Below are 15,585 nucleotides of genomic sequence, written 5' to 3'. Positions count from 1 at the left end.
TTTATTTATTAGGACAATAATATTTCACATGAACTTATTTACATTCAAGAAGTCATTTTTAATAATTGAATTGGAATCCTCCTTACATCACAATTTTGATGGCTTTGTTGGCTTTGTGTTATTTTCAAGGCACCTTTGGGTTTCCAATAAGAGTTCTCTCTTATTGAATATGATGTTAACTTTGGGCAACTAGGAAAGTAGAGAAAGATTCATGGGAATGGATTGTAGTGTTTGTTTGCATTGTTTTTGGGGTCAAAACTTGCATCTTTAATAAAGAAAAAAAAAGTTTGTAGTATTAGTATAAGACAAGGAAACAAAGTTAGACCATCCATTCTTAAAGACAAAGTAATGGAGAAAGGAAAAGATCCTTGCTTTGGTTATTTTAAGAACACCAAGCATCAATGCATATTATTTTTCATAATGAATCCGTGATGGTACACCAAAAATGGTTTTCGTATAGGAAAGTTAAAACCTAAAACTTTATTATACATAACGTCTTAACTAATTAATAAATTGACTTTAATGAGTTGCATTAAGAGTCTATTTGTACAATTTCTTAAAGTATTTGTAAAATATAAAAAAAAATTGAGTTTTTTTGAGTTAAAATTATTTTAAGAACAATTTTTTTATGCAATAGCAAATTCAATCACACTAAATTTATGTGAGGTTGTCTCTTTGTGTTTGTTCTTTTAATTCTAATTTTCTTAATTTATAGACATGTTCATAGTTCTATAATTAATAACATGTTTAATATTTTGGGAAATGCAAGATTTTGGTGCTGACAAGGAGGTGTGTTGGTGGCTAGAAGACATATTTTCTTGTGTTTTGACTTTTTTATTTTTGAATTGATATGTTGTATAACTTGCACAACAACCCAAATCTAAATGTCAAAGAGTAAGTTATACAACATACTATTTCAGAAATTAAAAAAGAGAGTAAAAAAAAATAAAATATTTTTACTTTTATTTTTCTTCTTCATGTTAGTGCGTTTTATATTAGGTTTAGAATAGAAAAATATTGTTTTTGATATACAAATTAAAAACAAAGGATAAAATTGGGTGTTAAGATGAAACTTCTAAAATTAAATCAATCAAACAAATTTTTAATTTAGGTTCAGTAACAGATCATGACCATAATAAATAAATATAATTAAAGAAAATAAACAACTAATAAAAATAAAGAACACGATACTAAAAGAAAATATATAAAAACTTATTTCCTTTAAAAAAATAATTTGTTATTTCTTATAATTCTTTATAAAAATTTTATTTTTTCATTCTTAATTCATGTGTTTATCATAAAAAATAACATAAAAAATATGAAAAAACAAAATATAGTTAACCTATCTTTTAAATATTATGTGCATATTTCTCCATCATCGAAAATTTTCAACAACGAAGATATATATACTCTTAATACAGAGAATAATTGATTGGCAACTTTAGATACTAATTTTTTATTTTGTTAATATTAAGAAATTGTAATTTTCAATTTTTTTAATCAATAAAAAATAACCTTTTCTATAAATATTTAAAAAAGAAATTGTGTTTTCCCCCGTTACTTCTCAGTCAGTTGCCAGCAACACTATACTTTAAGTGTATATCATAAGATAAGGTGAAATCAATTTCAAATTTTAACTTCCTATTTTCAGAAATATTATTCATCATAAAAGGGTTGCATGTTTTTTCAGTCTGTGATTTCTTTTAAAATATATTTTTAATTATTTTTATTTTTATTTCTATTTTTATTTTTATTTTTTTTAAAATAAAAAAATGTTATGTGCGAAACTAATATTGTGTCACATGAGTGATAGTCGCAGTGTTATGTCTCATTGTCATCCTCACTAGTCTTAATTAGATTATGTTTATTTTGTTTCAGTTTAATCCTAAATTATTTTAGATTAAAGAATTTTGTTTCTTTTCAAATTCAAACAAAATTAAATTTGTATGTAAAAGTTACACAAATATTTTTATTAAAATTAATATTTTTGTTAAATATTTTTAACATGATTAAAAATGTGGAAATTATAATTATATTAATTAAGGTTTCTACGAAATTTTCTTCAATTTTTTATTTTAAAAAAATGAAATTCTATGTTATTAGTTTGTTCACTAAGCTCTCATTTGAAGAATTTACACTAGGGTGTCATGTTACTATTTTTTTTAACTCTTATAGATATATTTAAAGAACGTAGTTAACATTTATATAAGTTTAAAATCTTCTGATGATCCTCATATTATACTGAAATCTTAATTTAGTCCTCAGAATTTAAGTAGTCTCAATTAAATCCTTATTTTAGAAAATGTGATGCAATTTGGTCCTTTTCGTTAATATAATATTGACGACATTAATTCAGTATCATGTGCCAATCTAATTTTTTAATGTTTTTTTTTTAAAATTTGCCACATGTCAAATGAGGATCCTGTCACGTGACAAAGATAGTATGACGTGATAGTGATATAATCACGTGTAATTGTTGAAAAAAATGTCATGTGAAAAATCTCAATTTAGTAATTTTATTTGTATTTTGTTTCAATTACTCTTAATTTTTTTTAAAATTAAAGCAATTTTATCCCTCTTAGAACTAAGACCAAATTTAATTTTTATATAAATGTTGGATGACAAAAAGGGCCAAGGTCGAACCAACCCGACCCACCAAGCCTAGTAGCCTGGCAAACCAACTTCGCAGGTCAGTAGGGTCAGCTTGACAACCCATCATCAATCCACTTTCATGTAAAATATAAAAAAATATAGTTTGTTTTCATGCGATATTAGTCAGACTTTCAATGGCAAGCTAGCCCGACCTGACCCCTTTTGGCAGGGCAATATTAGACCAGGATTAAACGGGTCCGGTTGACCCATTTTGTCACCTCTAATAAATGTTGACTCATTTTGTCACCTCTAATAAATGTTGTAATTGTTATAATGATATTTTTATTAATATTTTTAATAAGATTAACTTTATTTAAATTAATATTTTGCATTGAATTTTATTTAAATTTTGTTTTGAAAATTTCAATATATTTAGTTTAAATTGTTATAAAACTATTTTAAAATTTTATATTTGAATTTACAATATTGTTATTTTTAAACCAACTCTAACATTTGTATAGAAATTATTAATATATAAATATTTGAAATAAAATTTAAATAATATTTAATGTAAAATATAAATTTAAATAAATTTAATATTGTTAAAAATATTTAAAAATATCAATTTTAATGAAAATATCATTATACATTTATGCAAAAGTTAAATTTGGTCTTAATTTAAAGAGGGATGAAATATTTCCAATTTAAAAAAATTAGGATTGAATGGAGACAAAACACAAATAAAATAACTATATTGAGATTTTTCACATGACACTTTCCCCAATAGTTACACGTGAAACTGTCACTGTCATGTCACACTATCTCTGCCACGTGACAGGATCTTCATTTGACACATGACATTTTTTTTTCCAAAAAAATAAATGATAAAATTTACAAAATAAAAAAGAAATAAAAAATTCACGAACTGACGCATGGTACTAAGTTAACGTATACTAACAGAAATGACAAAATTGCATCACATTTTAAAAAATGAAGACCAAATTGAGACTAAGGACCGAATTGATATTCGAGTATAATATGAGGATCATTCGAGAGTTTTAACTTTTATACAATTTACTAAATATAAATATAAACAAATTTAATCTTGTTAAAAATATTTAATAAAAATATCAATTTCAATAAAAATATTTGTATAACATTTTATATAAAATAAATTTTATTTTAATTTGACGTAAGAAAAAATTGTTTAATTTTAAAAAAATTTAGGACTAAATTGAGACAAAATAAAAATATATGGATCAAACTAAGACTAATACAATGACGTGTGGCATGACAATGACATGTGACACTAACAATGCCACGTTATATTGACATTGCCACATGACATAATATTAGTTTGACACGTGGTAAATTTTTATTTTTTAAAAATATAAAAAAAATATAAAAATAAATAATTAGAAAAATATTTTAAAAACTAAAAAAAGCACGAACTGACACGTGACATCTTCTTTAATTATGTTAGTATGGTACTAACACTGAGGACCTCATGACGTTAACTTTTAAAAAATAGAGATCCAATTGAAATAAAAAAAAATTGAAAGACCCATTTGAGACGAGTAACAAAAAATAAGCACATCAGAAATGATTTAACCTTTTTGTTATTTTTTTTTATTTTTAATGATATTTTTTATGTGATAGTAAATGATTGTGTATTAGGTTTGAGATGTTATCCAGAATGAATTTTAAAACCATATAGTACATATCTAACATGTCTAACATGAGTTTTATGAAAAAATGATTAAATATGATTTTAGTTATTAAACTTGACACAAAATTAAAATGTATTCATTTTCGAAACTTACAAAATTGAAATTTATTCATGTCTCAAAGTTTGATACAATTTAGTTAAGAGACTTTACAAATGAATAAATATAGTCCTCATAACGTAACTACTTTAAAAATTTTTTGTGTCAAACGAGTTTTAAAGTAACGTTTGAGTTGTTTCCATCATTTTGACAAGTTTAAACTCAAATGTCATTTTAGAACACATATTAACAAGTCCAAAAAATTAACATCATTAGCTCAAAATGACTATATCTATTCATTTTTAAAGTTTGGGAACCATAATGTATCAAAATTTAAGGTAAGAATGGATTTCAATTTCGCATGCAAGGAACTAAAGATATATTTAACCTTAAAGAAAAAGTTTGCATGGATAAGAAAGAAAAAGCCTCGAGTTGTTATCGTAATAAAGCATAATTAACAAATTAAAGAAGAGAGTTGCTCCCTCCACCACCCCAAGTGCTTCCTACACCTCTCCACTATTTCTTTTATTCCGAAATTATCCTACATTAATTTAACTTTTATCCTTTAATTTTATTTACCTTTTTAAAAACCCTAAATTTCCTTACACTTCTACACATCCATGCTCCTACACTTGCAACATACTGTAGAAGAGAGTTCTGCCCAAGCTCTCGACCGCCACTGAGATTAGTGCAAATTATGCATGAATAAAAAGAATAGTCAAATGAAAAGAATCGTTATTCACCTTCAAATTAATAATACAAATCAAGAAGATCAAGGGAAAGGGAAAATGATCCAAACGTGGAAACAATTTTGACAAAGGAAGCTTTGAAAATTGCATATTATGGTTGTTGTCATAGATCAGACTTAAATGGGGCACTTGTTGTAGAAATCCATTTATCTCCCTGTAGAAAATCCATTTACCTTTTTTAGCTCAGAAAGCAAGACGCTGCATTCCCAAATTTATCGCACTGCTCGGGAAGGTCTATGAGACAATCCATTGCATGAGAACATTTGCATACACTAGTTATGTTGTCAACATCCATGAACCCCTTAACCGGATGTCAACATCCATGGACGGATATCGACATCCGTTTGTCCTTCAACGGATGTCCATATCTGTCCACGAATGTTGACATCCATTTAAGAATCGCATATTCACATCCGTTTAAATATTATTGAAGGACAAAAGAGGAATGAGGAGGTACAAGGAGTAGTGTGTGGTGGTGGAGGGAGTAACTCTCATTAAAGAAACCTCTCAAGATGCTAATACATCAACAAAGGTAGAGTAGTCAAAATGGGCCACCCAGCTTGGCCTAGCTTAGTCCACCACGGGTTGACCCCTTAGTGGGCCAACCCAACCCAGCTCGCTTATTAGTGAATCCAAAAAATTCAAACTCGGTCCGACTTACCACAAGTGTGGTAGATTAAACGGGTTGATACACTTAATTACAATTTGTTTTTCTTCAATCCCAAAAAAAATTACTAAATTTTTCTAATTGAAATTTAAACAAAGTTCAATCCAAATACGATCCAAAATGATGTTAAACTCCAAATACAATCCAAAATTACAAAAATACAATACAATCGAAATACACAAGAGAGCATTTTGGGTTTTCATTTTTTTAATATAATTTAATATTTAGAATTGATGAGTGGGTTTGTGAGTCAACCCAGCTCACCACGAGTTCAACTCGGGTGAGCCAAATTCTTAGTGGGTCGAGTTCATTTTGGCTTGTGCTAAAATTTGCAATTTTTTAACCCAACCCGGTTCAAACCCGTGATGAATCAAATTCACTCGCGAGTTTTAACCCATTTTCATAGCTCTAAACAAAGCTCTTATCTTAATATATGATGACGAATCAAACATATTCAACATTAAAAAGATAGAAAATTTGATAGTGAAATAATCCCATGATGTCATAGAATAATGTACAATAGAGAATGAGACATGAGAATATGAACACATACAAATTCCTATTGTTTATGCTCTAAAACCATTTTTAAGATGACTTCTGATCCTTAACTTTTGTCCAACTATTGAGTAAAAGGAACACATTTAAGCTCAAGCTCAAGTTCACCTCTCTCAATGTTTTATAGTCTCATTAAGATCTCTTGTTTGATATTTTGCCTTCATAAAAGGATATGATACCATCTCTAACAAGGGTGTTGTCCTTGGTTGCCATAAATTTCCAAGTTGCATGGATTCACCAATGTTCAATTTCTCATAGGTCATTGCAACTATAACTAGAGGTTGAATGTATATTTCAACCTCTCCCATAAAATCATTAGTTGAAAATGTATCCTTGTCATACACAAGTTGCACATACATAAAACACTCTAACATTTAATATTCTCTCATCATCTTAAAACAACAATACCATAAAGGAGAAAAGTTCACATCTTGCAAATCCTTTTCACCCAACTTTATACAACTCTACAATAAAAGAAGGGAGGTTCATCATTACCAAATTCCCTACAAAAGAGTAAGTTTTCCTTTTACGTTGTTTCTCTCGGGTTAATGGATATTCCACATGCATGTGAAGTTTTGACTCTACATTTATTCTTATAATCCTTTTCTTGAATCTTGTAGTTGTTATAAATCTAATGGTGTATTTATATTCTTGATGCGAGTTTAATCTTATTGTTTTAAAGCTTCCTTGATTGTGGAGATTAGGGACTATGTAGGATTCATAATTGAGATCTTTTTTTTATAGATAAGAGAAGCTAAACCTTATTAAATTTGCCCATTGAATCAAATTGTTGAGCTTATGCTGTTTTGAGTTATGATTGAATGGTAATTAGTCGTCTTATTGGGCCAATTTTGTTACTGTTATTTGCTTTTCAGAATGTAGAAAATTGAGGTTTTGTTGTGGTTGAATAGAATATATGAAATTATTTGGAAACTCACAAGTGTTCACAAAATCACATATGGAAATGCAAAATTTTGTGTGTTGGATAGAGGTGAGAAGCTCACGACCTATGGTGGTTGTGTGTTGGTAGTGAGGTGTTTAAAGGCTCTAAGAGAGGTTAGGTCAACTCAAAGAGGAAGGTGACTAGAGGGGTTTCATAAGTTGTTCTAGTCTTGATCTTAAGGAGAGTAGTATGACCATAAATAGACAACATAACACTAATATAAACCAAAGGTGATTATATGAGAGGATACACATCTATTTATAGGCTAAAAGTGTCTCCTAAAAACCCTAAAAACCAAAACTTTGCATGTAACCACTACCAAGCAATCCTTGGCTGAAAATGGTGGCCCTCTAAGGAGTAGACAAGTGTCCACAAATCCTTTCCAATAAGTGTCATGTAGCCACTACTAAAGCCAAATCCTTTTCAATGGAAGCATGACACATACTTTCCACATGGTTTGGATGTCTAGCTTAAGGAAAAATCCTACACTAATTAGGCCTTAATACAAGCCTTAAACAAACTTATACTACTTGACCGAATTACATGGCCTAAAGAAACCTACACTACTCTTCAACCTCCATGATGACCTAAGAGAAAGATTTTTGCTTCACCTTGTCTATATGACACTAACTCTTCTTGAATATGCTTAGGCCATGGTTAGGAGTATGTCATCAGTTTGGGTTGTTGAACGAGCTACTTTTTGCTGGGCACATTTTTCTGCATTTTGTTCCAATGATTGATCCACTAAGAGAGATATCTAGTTGTTTTGCGAGAAATCTTTTAGAGGCCACTTGCTGAGCGAGTATATTAGCTCGCTAAGCAAATATACAACATTTTTTTTTAGTGAAGAGTTAATAGGGATTTTGAAATGATAGTTTTATGTAGTTATACCTGAATGTTGTATGTGTTGAATGAATGAATGAGTAGTTTTTCTTAAGGAAGGAAACTATGTGAATAAGTTACTGTGATATATGAACATTAGGATCTCTACTAATTGTTAGAATCATATAAATGAAGACAATTAGTTGGAAAAGTCAAACGGAGGTTCATTTTTATAGTATTGGCCGTAGTTATACACAGAAAGATATGAATTTATCCTATCATCTAACGTGAAGTTGGGGAAATAGCCCATTCATATTAATTTGAGGTGTTACATAAACAATTTTGTTTTCTATTGAATTCGTCTGTTCTTAAAATTAAGAAAATATTAATGATTATTTTGTTAATGACATTTTTATCCTTACATGATTTTTAAAAACGACTTCTTAAAACTTTTATATTTTCTAAAAATATTTTCAGCATGTATTAAGACACTTTTAAATCGTACACTCAGGAAATATTATACAAAAATATAATTCAAACATAATTTCCAAACATGTGCTTAAATTAATTTTTAATCTATGGATTTATGATTTCAGAAAATCTTGCATCTTTATGGAATAAGCTTTCTAAACAGTTTAAAATAAAAGTACTATTTAATCAAAATTATTTTTAAAATGCAATTTATTTCACCACCTTTTAATAGTTTTTTCTTGGAATCAAAACCAAAGATGAAATGATATTGCACTAATTTATTTTAAATGTTAAATATTTTATGATAATATTTGAATTGTTTAGATGGTTTTGACAAAATTTAACTCTGATTATTAAAAGAGTTGTTTAACAAGTCCAAAAATATTAATGTTGTTAATTAAAAGGAATTATGTTAATTATTTATTTATTTTAAAGTTTGAGAATCAAAGTATATTAAAATTTGAAATAAAAACAAATTCTAATTAAGTCTATGAATTAAAAATATATTTCCTCCTAATTTTTTTTTTCTTTTTGGCATAGATCAGAAAACAAAAGCCTTTAAGAGTTGTCAATGTTACCACAAATAATTAGCAAATTAAGGAAACTTCATAAGATGCTAATACACCAAGAAGGGTCTTATCTCAGTGTGTGATGACGAATCAGACACATTCAACTCTGTAAAGACAGAAACTTTGATAATGAAGTAATCCCACCATGTCATGGAATGATGTACAACAAGAAAGGAGAATCTACACACATACAAACTCCTATGATTTTTGCTCTAAAATCAGTTTCAAGATGAGTTGTCATCCTTAACTTTTATCCAGCTATTGAGTAAGAGGAACACACTCAAGCTCAAGCTCAAGTTCACCTCTCTCAATGTTCTGCAGTCTCACTGAGATCTCCTGTTTGATCTTGCCTTCATCAAGGGATATGATGCCATCTCTAACAAGGGTGTTGTCCTTGCTTGCCACAAATTTACCAAGTTGCATGGATTCGTTGATGTTTGATTTCTCATAGGCCTTTGCAGCTATAACTAGAGGTTGAATGTCTATTTCAGCCTCTCCCATAAAATCATCAGTTGAAAATGTATCCTTGTCATACACAAGCTGGCACATACATAAAACACATCAACATGAAATATTGTCAGAAGTAGAAATGAAGCGACAATGGTTTCTTATGTAAATGTAATGCATCGATGGTGACATGACATGACATCAAGATAAGTAGAATGCTAGAAAACAGTAGCACATTTCTGGGGAGAAAAGAAAGATATGCAGAATTTTCAAAGAGAAAACTGGAAGTGGTGTGATGATATGAGTGCAAGTTTAGTTACCCTGATTTAAGATTGTTAAAAGCAAGAATGAAAATTACCAAGAAATATTTAACTAGCTTTTTTCCTATAACGGACTTCAAACAAAGGATATATGACCAAGAAAGAAAGAAAAGAAGAATCCCAGTCACACAAAATTTGATCATACATTAGAATCTGACTAATTTTTCATGTGAATTAGCCTAACAAAATTTTAATAGGTTCATTCTTGTAGGTGATATGCAGCAAATAATTTAAACTGGATTTAATAAAAGGGTTCAATGCATAGTAATATAAGGTTCTTAATCATTAGTTTCAAGTATAGAATTATAAGGCAGTCATTTTCATCTCCCTCCTCATCATTTGTTCCTCTTTTCAGATATTACAGGAAATAAGATTACGTTCCTAAGACTTGAAATAAAAATTCCTTTATATTACAAATTTTGATATATTTTGGTTTTCAAACTTAAAAAGTGAATGAATATAATCTTTTTAACATAACGGTATTAACTTTTTGGACGGTTAAATGACTTTCCAAGTAAACATTTAAGCTGAAACGTATCAAACCATGTAAACAATTCATATGTAAACCTAAAATGCATTTGACACAAAAATATTTAATGTATTTAGATTAGTAGGACTACATTTATTCATTTTTTAAGTTTAGAAACCAAATTATATTAAAGTTTATAATAAGGATGAATTTCAATTTCGCATCAAAGTTTAATGACTAAAAAGATATTTAATCTTACAGTAATCTTGTGAAGCCATGTTCCAAGTTTAGGGGGAAATGAGAAAGAATGAATATTAGTGTTGCAGGAATTAAATTGATCAGTTACTAAAATAATTGTATATGAAGTCTCAAAATATATTCTGCACATTCATGAGATTGTTACTGTTTCACTAGTACAAATATGATTACGGTACAAGAGCACAAACACAAATAGCAACCATTTATGATTAGCAGAAAGTGAGAAAATGAACGAACTTACCACTTTTAGAGGAGGAATGTTCTCTGGAATTGAAAGCATTAGACTTTCATTCCACACTGGATTTAAATTGTTCTTTATGACTCGTGTTTTTACTGACTGCAACAACAAATATAACAAGTATTTCACAATTTTTTCTCCTTTCCATCTATATTTTAAACTAGCTCACAGATAAAGATGCTCACTTGGTGTCCCAAAGAAAGGATGACATAAGGGTCACTAGTCATTACGTCTCGAACAGCTAGGTGAGTGCCTCTAACAACATTAACCTTAATCAACCCAACAAATTCAACCATACCTGCCTATAACAGTAAATGGGAGCAACAAGATTAAGTATTTAGAAAAAAAGAAGTTCCAACATTTCTCTATTCAGAACAAGAGACAGAAAAGTATGCTTCACATTTTAATAATTCTTTTATTCTGATATACTTGTTGATATGGTTCTGAAGTTAAGAGCACATAAGGTAAATATGTGTTAAAACCCAATGTTGTAGTTCCCAAAAACTGATTCTTGTATAGGGTATACTTTTTATCATATGACAGACTAACAAACATAATTTTAGAGAAATATAGTGTTTTATCAGAACAATTTTTTCCTCTCATAGAAAATAATAATACAAGCATATTTAGATTCTTCTTTTCAACAAAGCATATCGCCATTCAATTTGTCTTTCTTCTTTCTTTTTCATGTGTTCTTACTACAGTGAAAATGATAGATGGTGAGTTATCCCTGTTCCTCACCATTTTTCTCTTCATTTTTCTTCATAAACATAACAAATTTCATACTCAAGAAATTTGTATGAATAATAAAAAGGCAAAGACCCTGCTGGATTATAAATATTTTCCAGAATATAGAGCATGAAACTCATTCCTCCCACCTTTTGACTAGAATTGGAGCATGGGGAGCAAAAAGCAACATAAAAATTTAGTATGTGTGGCACACTATGTCGCATCAACTGGCTCAAAAAGTAATTTTTTATGTTCATTTAAGAGATGGCTGATAGAACTAGCATTAGTCAAAGGAAAGGTTACCAATGAGGTACTTTTCTTTGACTTGTGCTCAGAATCTTTTCTTCCCCAACTATTTCGGAATGCATTCCCAATTCGAGTTTTGCCTGGAAATCTTTCAGATGGTTTTTTGTCCATAAGAGCATGATAGTATGAAGAGCTGCACTGAGCAAGTGATACACTTCTTCCTTGAGATGGGATAATGGGGCCTGCCACATTGTCATCACACCCCATAAACTGTTGGAACTCATATTTTCTCCTGAAAAGGAAAATCAAATAAGCCATTTCTGAATAAGAATAGTGTAATTCATCAAAAAAACGAAGAAAAAAAGAAAAATTTGGCTTCACTCCAGTTACCGAATATATTCAGAGCGCTCTTCAATGGAAGAATGTGGTTTTGGTTTTCTCATGTTACTTGGGAGGCAAGCTTCATACTTCTTGTTTAATAGTGTATTTCCTCCTAATTTTGCTAATGCATCAACTTGTTCATCTGTCCATTCATCTAGCTTCAATGATAGAACCTATAACAGCTTCAAACAATGTTAGAATTTCATTTTGCAGTGTTGCAGCTATGCACGCACAATGGAACACCCCTCCCATGTTTCTAAGAGAGCTGCAAATAGTGAATATGCAATTTTAACATAACTATGTATGCATGTTATATTCATTGTGAATCCCAACCTCAAAGATAAATGAATATGACTGTTACTGAGAAGTTATTTTAAAAGCTTTGTTGGAAACATACCTTTGATATGTGGACTCCTAGACTTCTGTGTATGCCAGAACACTTGATGCAAATAAATACTCCAAGACTCGAAGATCTGATGTTTAACAAATTCATCACACAAAACAAGTACGAATAGTGTAATGAGCTAATAATTTTATGATATGACTAACTTTTCACTGAACTATGAATACATCATTGCATTGTCAAAGCTTATAAGCTCCAAATCATTTGGTACATATGTTCTAATATTTTGAGCCTATTCATTTCAAATAGTTCTGCAAATCCACTATATTTCTGATTGGTGCACAATTCTTGTTTTTATTGGAAAGACACTGAAGCAACATTCAGTTCAAGATCTATGACTGTTAAATAAAACTGAGAAAAAAAAAATCCAGGAAACTACATTCCTATGAAAATTCAGGCAAATACTTACACCCATTTTGGCTCTGGAGTTCCGCAATCAGCGCAGAACTTGTTCCCACCATGATGCATCAGATTTGTTAGCCTTCTCTGGGGACCTAGTAATTGGTAAATTATAATGAAGAGGAATAAGATATAAGCTGAACTAATCAAGTAAAGAGGCATGGGGGGTTAAGTATCATTAATTTAAGTTGAACCCTGCTGATATGACAAACTATTTATAAATACTGCACATACAAATAATCTTCTTTAAGTGTTAATAAAATCACCAGTCTAGGATCATTAATCATCTTTTGTCAGAAATTCTCTGATCATATTAAGTAATTCATGATTCTGCATTCTATTGTCAGAAATTCTGCAATTATGTAATTCACTATATGCATTTGTTAGCAACTCAGAAATCTTTCACTCAATCCAACAGAAACATCAAAATCACTTGTTGCAAGGTTTGATCCTAATGAAACTTGGAAGTTTTTAAGGATGGACTAGTCTCGATGGTCAAGACGAACCAATATAAGAAAAACTTATCATTCTCTAAGTCATTGTCACCACTACCATCATCTCATTATTATTATTGTCATTATCACCACCATCATCAACATCATTATCGCTATCACTTCTCTTTTATTATTGTCATCATTGTCACTATCATCATTAGCTAATGTTTAGCCTGTCCTTATCTTATCATTATTCTCTAAATCCTTGTATCATATTATATCTAATCACCAATGAGTGCTAAGACTACTTAACATCTTATTGTGTTAACCTGACCGAGCTATGTTTACAAGTCATAAAAAAGAAGTCTTCAAAACCACCTAGTATCTTATGTTTGGTTGCAAGCAGATATGCTTTGAATAAAGACCTGTCTCCATGCTTTATTTAGGTGTAAAGACATGGACAAATCTTAACATCATAAGTATCTACTATATCCTCAGAAAATCAGAATGATTCAACATGTGGTTCGTTGTAAAAGATTTTTCCCAACACGGGGGAATGAGTAAATTGAACGAAATGATTCAATGGTGCTGATGAATGTATTCTTCTGGTGTACAAAATCCATCATTTGATTATTGTGTTTCTCTGGGGGAGGAAGAAAAAAGGGATTAAGAACTCTTACATATTACTTCTTTTGTATCAGAATTTTCATCCTGCACAGACATATCTGGCCTTCAATATTTGAAACCCAAAGGAAAATGTGGTGCTACAATCTGTCACCAGCCATATGGCAGTTTTTTCTCTGCATTCAAATACATGGCATAACATATATTACATCTGATCAGGTTCAACATGCCATTTGCAAACCCAAATGAATAAACATAAATGGTGGCAAAGAGATTGCAAATTGCAATGGCATAGCCATTTAGGGAATAGAAAGAAACAGCTATTTTGAATATAAATTCTTACATATCAGAATGTATCTTTCTGCTCTTAAATTTTCAGCACTAAGAAGAAGGCAACAACGATTCCTGCATTGCAACAAACCAGAATGGGTTCAAAAACAAATGGCTAAATCAAACATATATCTCATATTCAATTAATGGGCTTGTGAAATAACATACCCTCTAGTCTGAAAATGTTCAAAAGGGTCTTCGAGAAAATTGGTTTTTGACGACTATTGAAGGTGAAAGCTCGAAACTTTGAGAAATGTGCATTGAAGAGGAAAAGATAAAAACTTGAAAACTCAATTTGCCAGCCAAATGTGATAGTTTTTGGGGTTGCAACAAATCAAAGATTTCAGGGGAAACAAGACAGATCAGAATTATCTTTCTTTTGTAACAAACTCTATAATTCTTGACAAATATGTAAATTCTTTAGGAATATGACATGGAATTTCCTATAGATACTAGGTAACGAAGCTTCTTTTTTGTTCTTTTCTATAAATTAACATATAATTAACTTTTTTCACACACCACTACAGAACATGAATATGACATGTTGTCTATCTTCATTTATAATACTGCAAGATAAAAATTTCATATTTCTATTTTACTTGTAATTATATTTTAAAATTATATATATATATATATATATATATATATATATATATTATATGTACTTATTCTTTTTATTTGATAAAAGAATTATTAGAAAAAACATACATGGATATGTTGAATTGATACCAATAATCAGTTATTGAGAAAACTAAAGTTAAATCAACCATCACATTAATCTATTTTTTTTTAAATATTAATATCAAAGTGGCTCAATCAAATTATATTTGTTTTTGTTTAGAGGTTTCTTTATTATAAAATTTTTAATATCAAGAGAGTAATCATTAAAATACATAAATATAAATTATAGAGATTTTGTTTAATAAAATAATTATACAATATTATATATAAAAACATTCACATTTAGACACTAACATGAAATAATATTATAAAACTAATTATAATTATCAATTTCACTTAAAAATAAAAAAAAAATTAATTTATGCATGTGATTTTTTTATTGGTCATTCAAAATAAACATACATAGTAAACATATATTGGTATATATGATTAAAGTTTGATTCTTTATATGATGAGATTGAGGATGTTAGCAAATTGAATCAAATCAATAAC

The 15,585-nt window shown here is 29.3% G+C and overlaps 1 protein-coding gene across 2 annotated transcripts; it reads right to left on the bottom strand.

The window, feature by feature from the left end:
• Positions 1 to 9,137: 9,137 nt before the first annotated feature.
• Positions 9,138 to 14,815, bottom strand: LOC108339872 (probable ADP-ribosylation factor GTPase-activating protein AGD11). 2 transcript variants are annotated; one of them, XM_017577093.2, is made up of 10 exons: positions 14,581 to 14,815; positions 14,426 to 14,487; positions 14,139 to 14,258; positions 13,035 to 13,119; positions 12,620 to 12,695; positions 12,232 to 12,395; positions 11,899 to 12,133; positions 11,052 to 11,168; positions 10,870 to 10,965; positions 9,138 to 9,674 (listed from the first exon to the last, which is right to left on the bottom strand). In XM_017577093.2, the coding sequence occupies exons 3-10, from the start codon at positions 14,179 to 14,181 to the stop codon at positions 9,393 to 9,395; spliced, it is 1,098 nt and encodes a 365-aa protein (XP_017432582.1). In that variant the 5' UTR covers positions 14,182 to 14,258; positions 14,426 to 14,487; positions 14,581 to 14,815; the 3' UTR covers positions 9,138 to 9,392. The 2 variants fall into 2 exon arrangements, with proteins under 2 accessions (XP_017432582.1, XP_017432583.1); XM_017577094.2 differs by lacking the exons at positions 10,870 to 10,965; positions 11,052 to 11,168.
• Positions 14,816 to 15,585: the final 770 nt, after the last annotated feature.

Source organism: Vigna angularis, chromosome 5 (assembly GCF_016808095.1).
Source record: "Vigna angularis cultivar LongXiaoDou No.4 chromosome 5, ASM1680809v1, whole genome shotgun sequence".
Taxonomy (NCBI): domain Eukaryota; kingdom Viridiplantae; phylum Streptophyta; class Magnoliopsida; order Fabales; family Fabaceae; genus Vigna; species Vigna angularis.
Note: the sequence above shows the minus strand (reverse complement) of the source record. Positions and strands in the feature narration are given on the sequence as shown.

What these genes read in the sequence shown, in the direction of transcription:
- LOC108339872 (XM_017577093.2), bottom strand. Translation starts at nt 14,181, where the DNA reads ATGTCTGTGCAGGATGAAAATTCTGATACAAAAGAAGTAATAT. An exon ending in TGATACAAAAGAAGTAATAT is followed by an intron (nt 13,120 to 14,138) that starts GTAAGAGTTCTT and finishes ACCAATTACTAG; the next exon opens with GTCCCCAGAGAAGGCTAACA. An exon ending in ACATTCCTCCTCTAAAAGTG is followed by an intron (nt 9,675 to 10,869) that starts GTAAGTTCGTTC and finishes TGTATGTGCCAG; the next exon opens with CTTGTGTATGACAAGGATAC.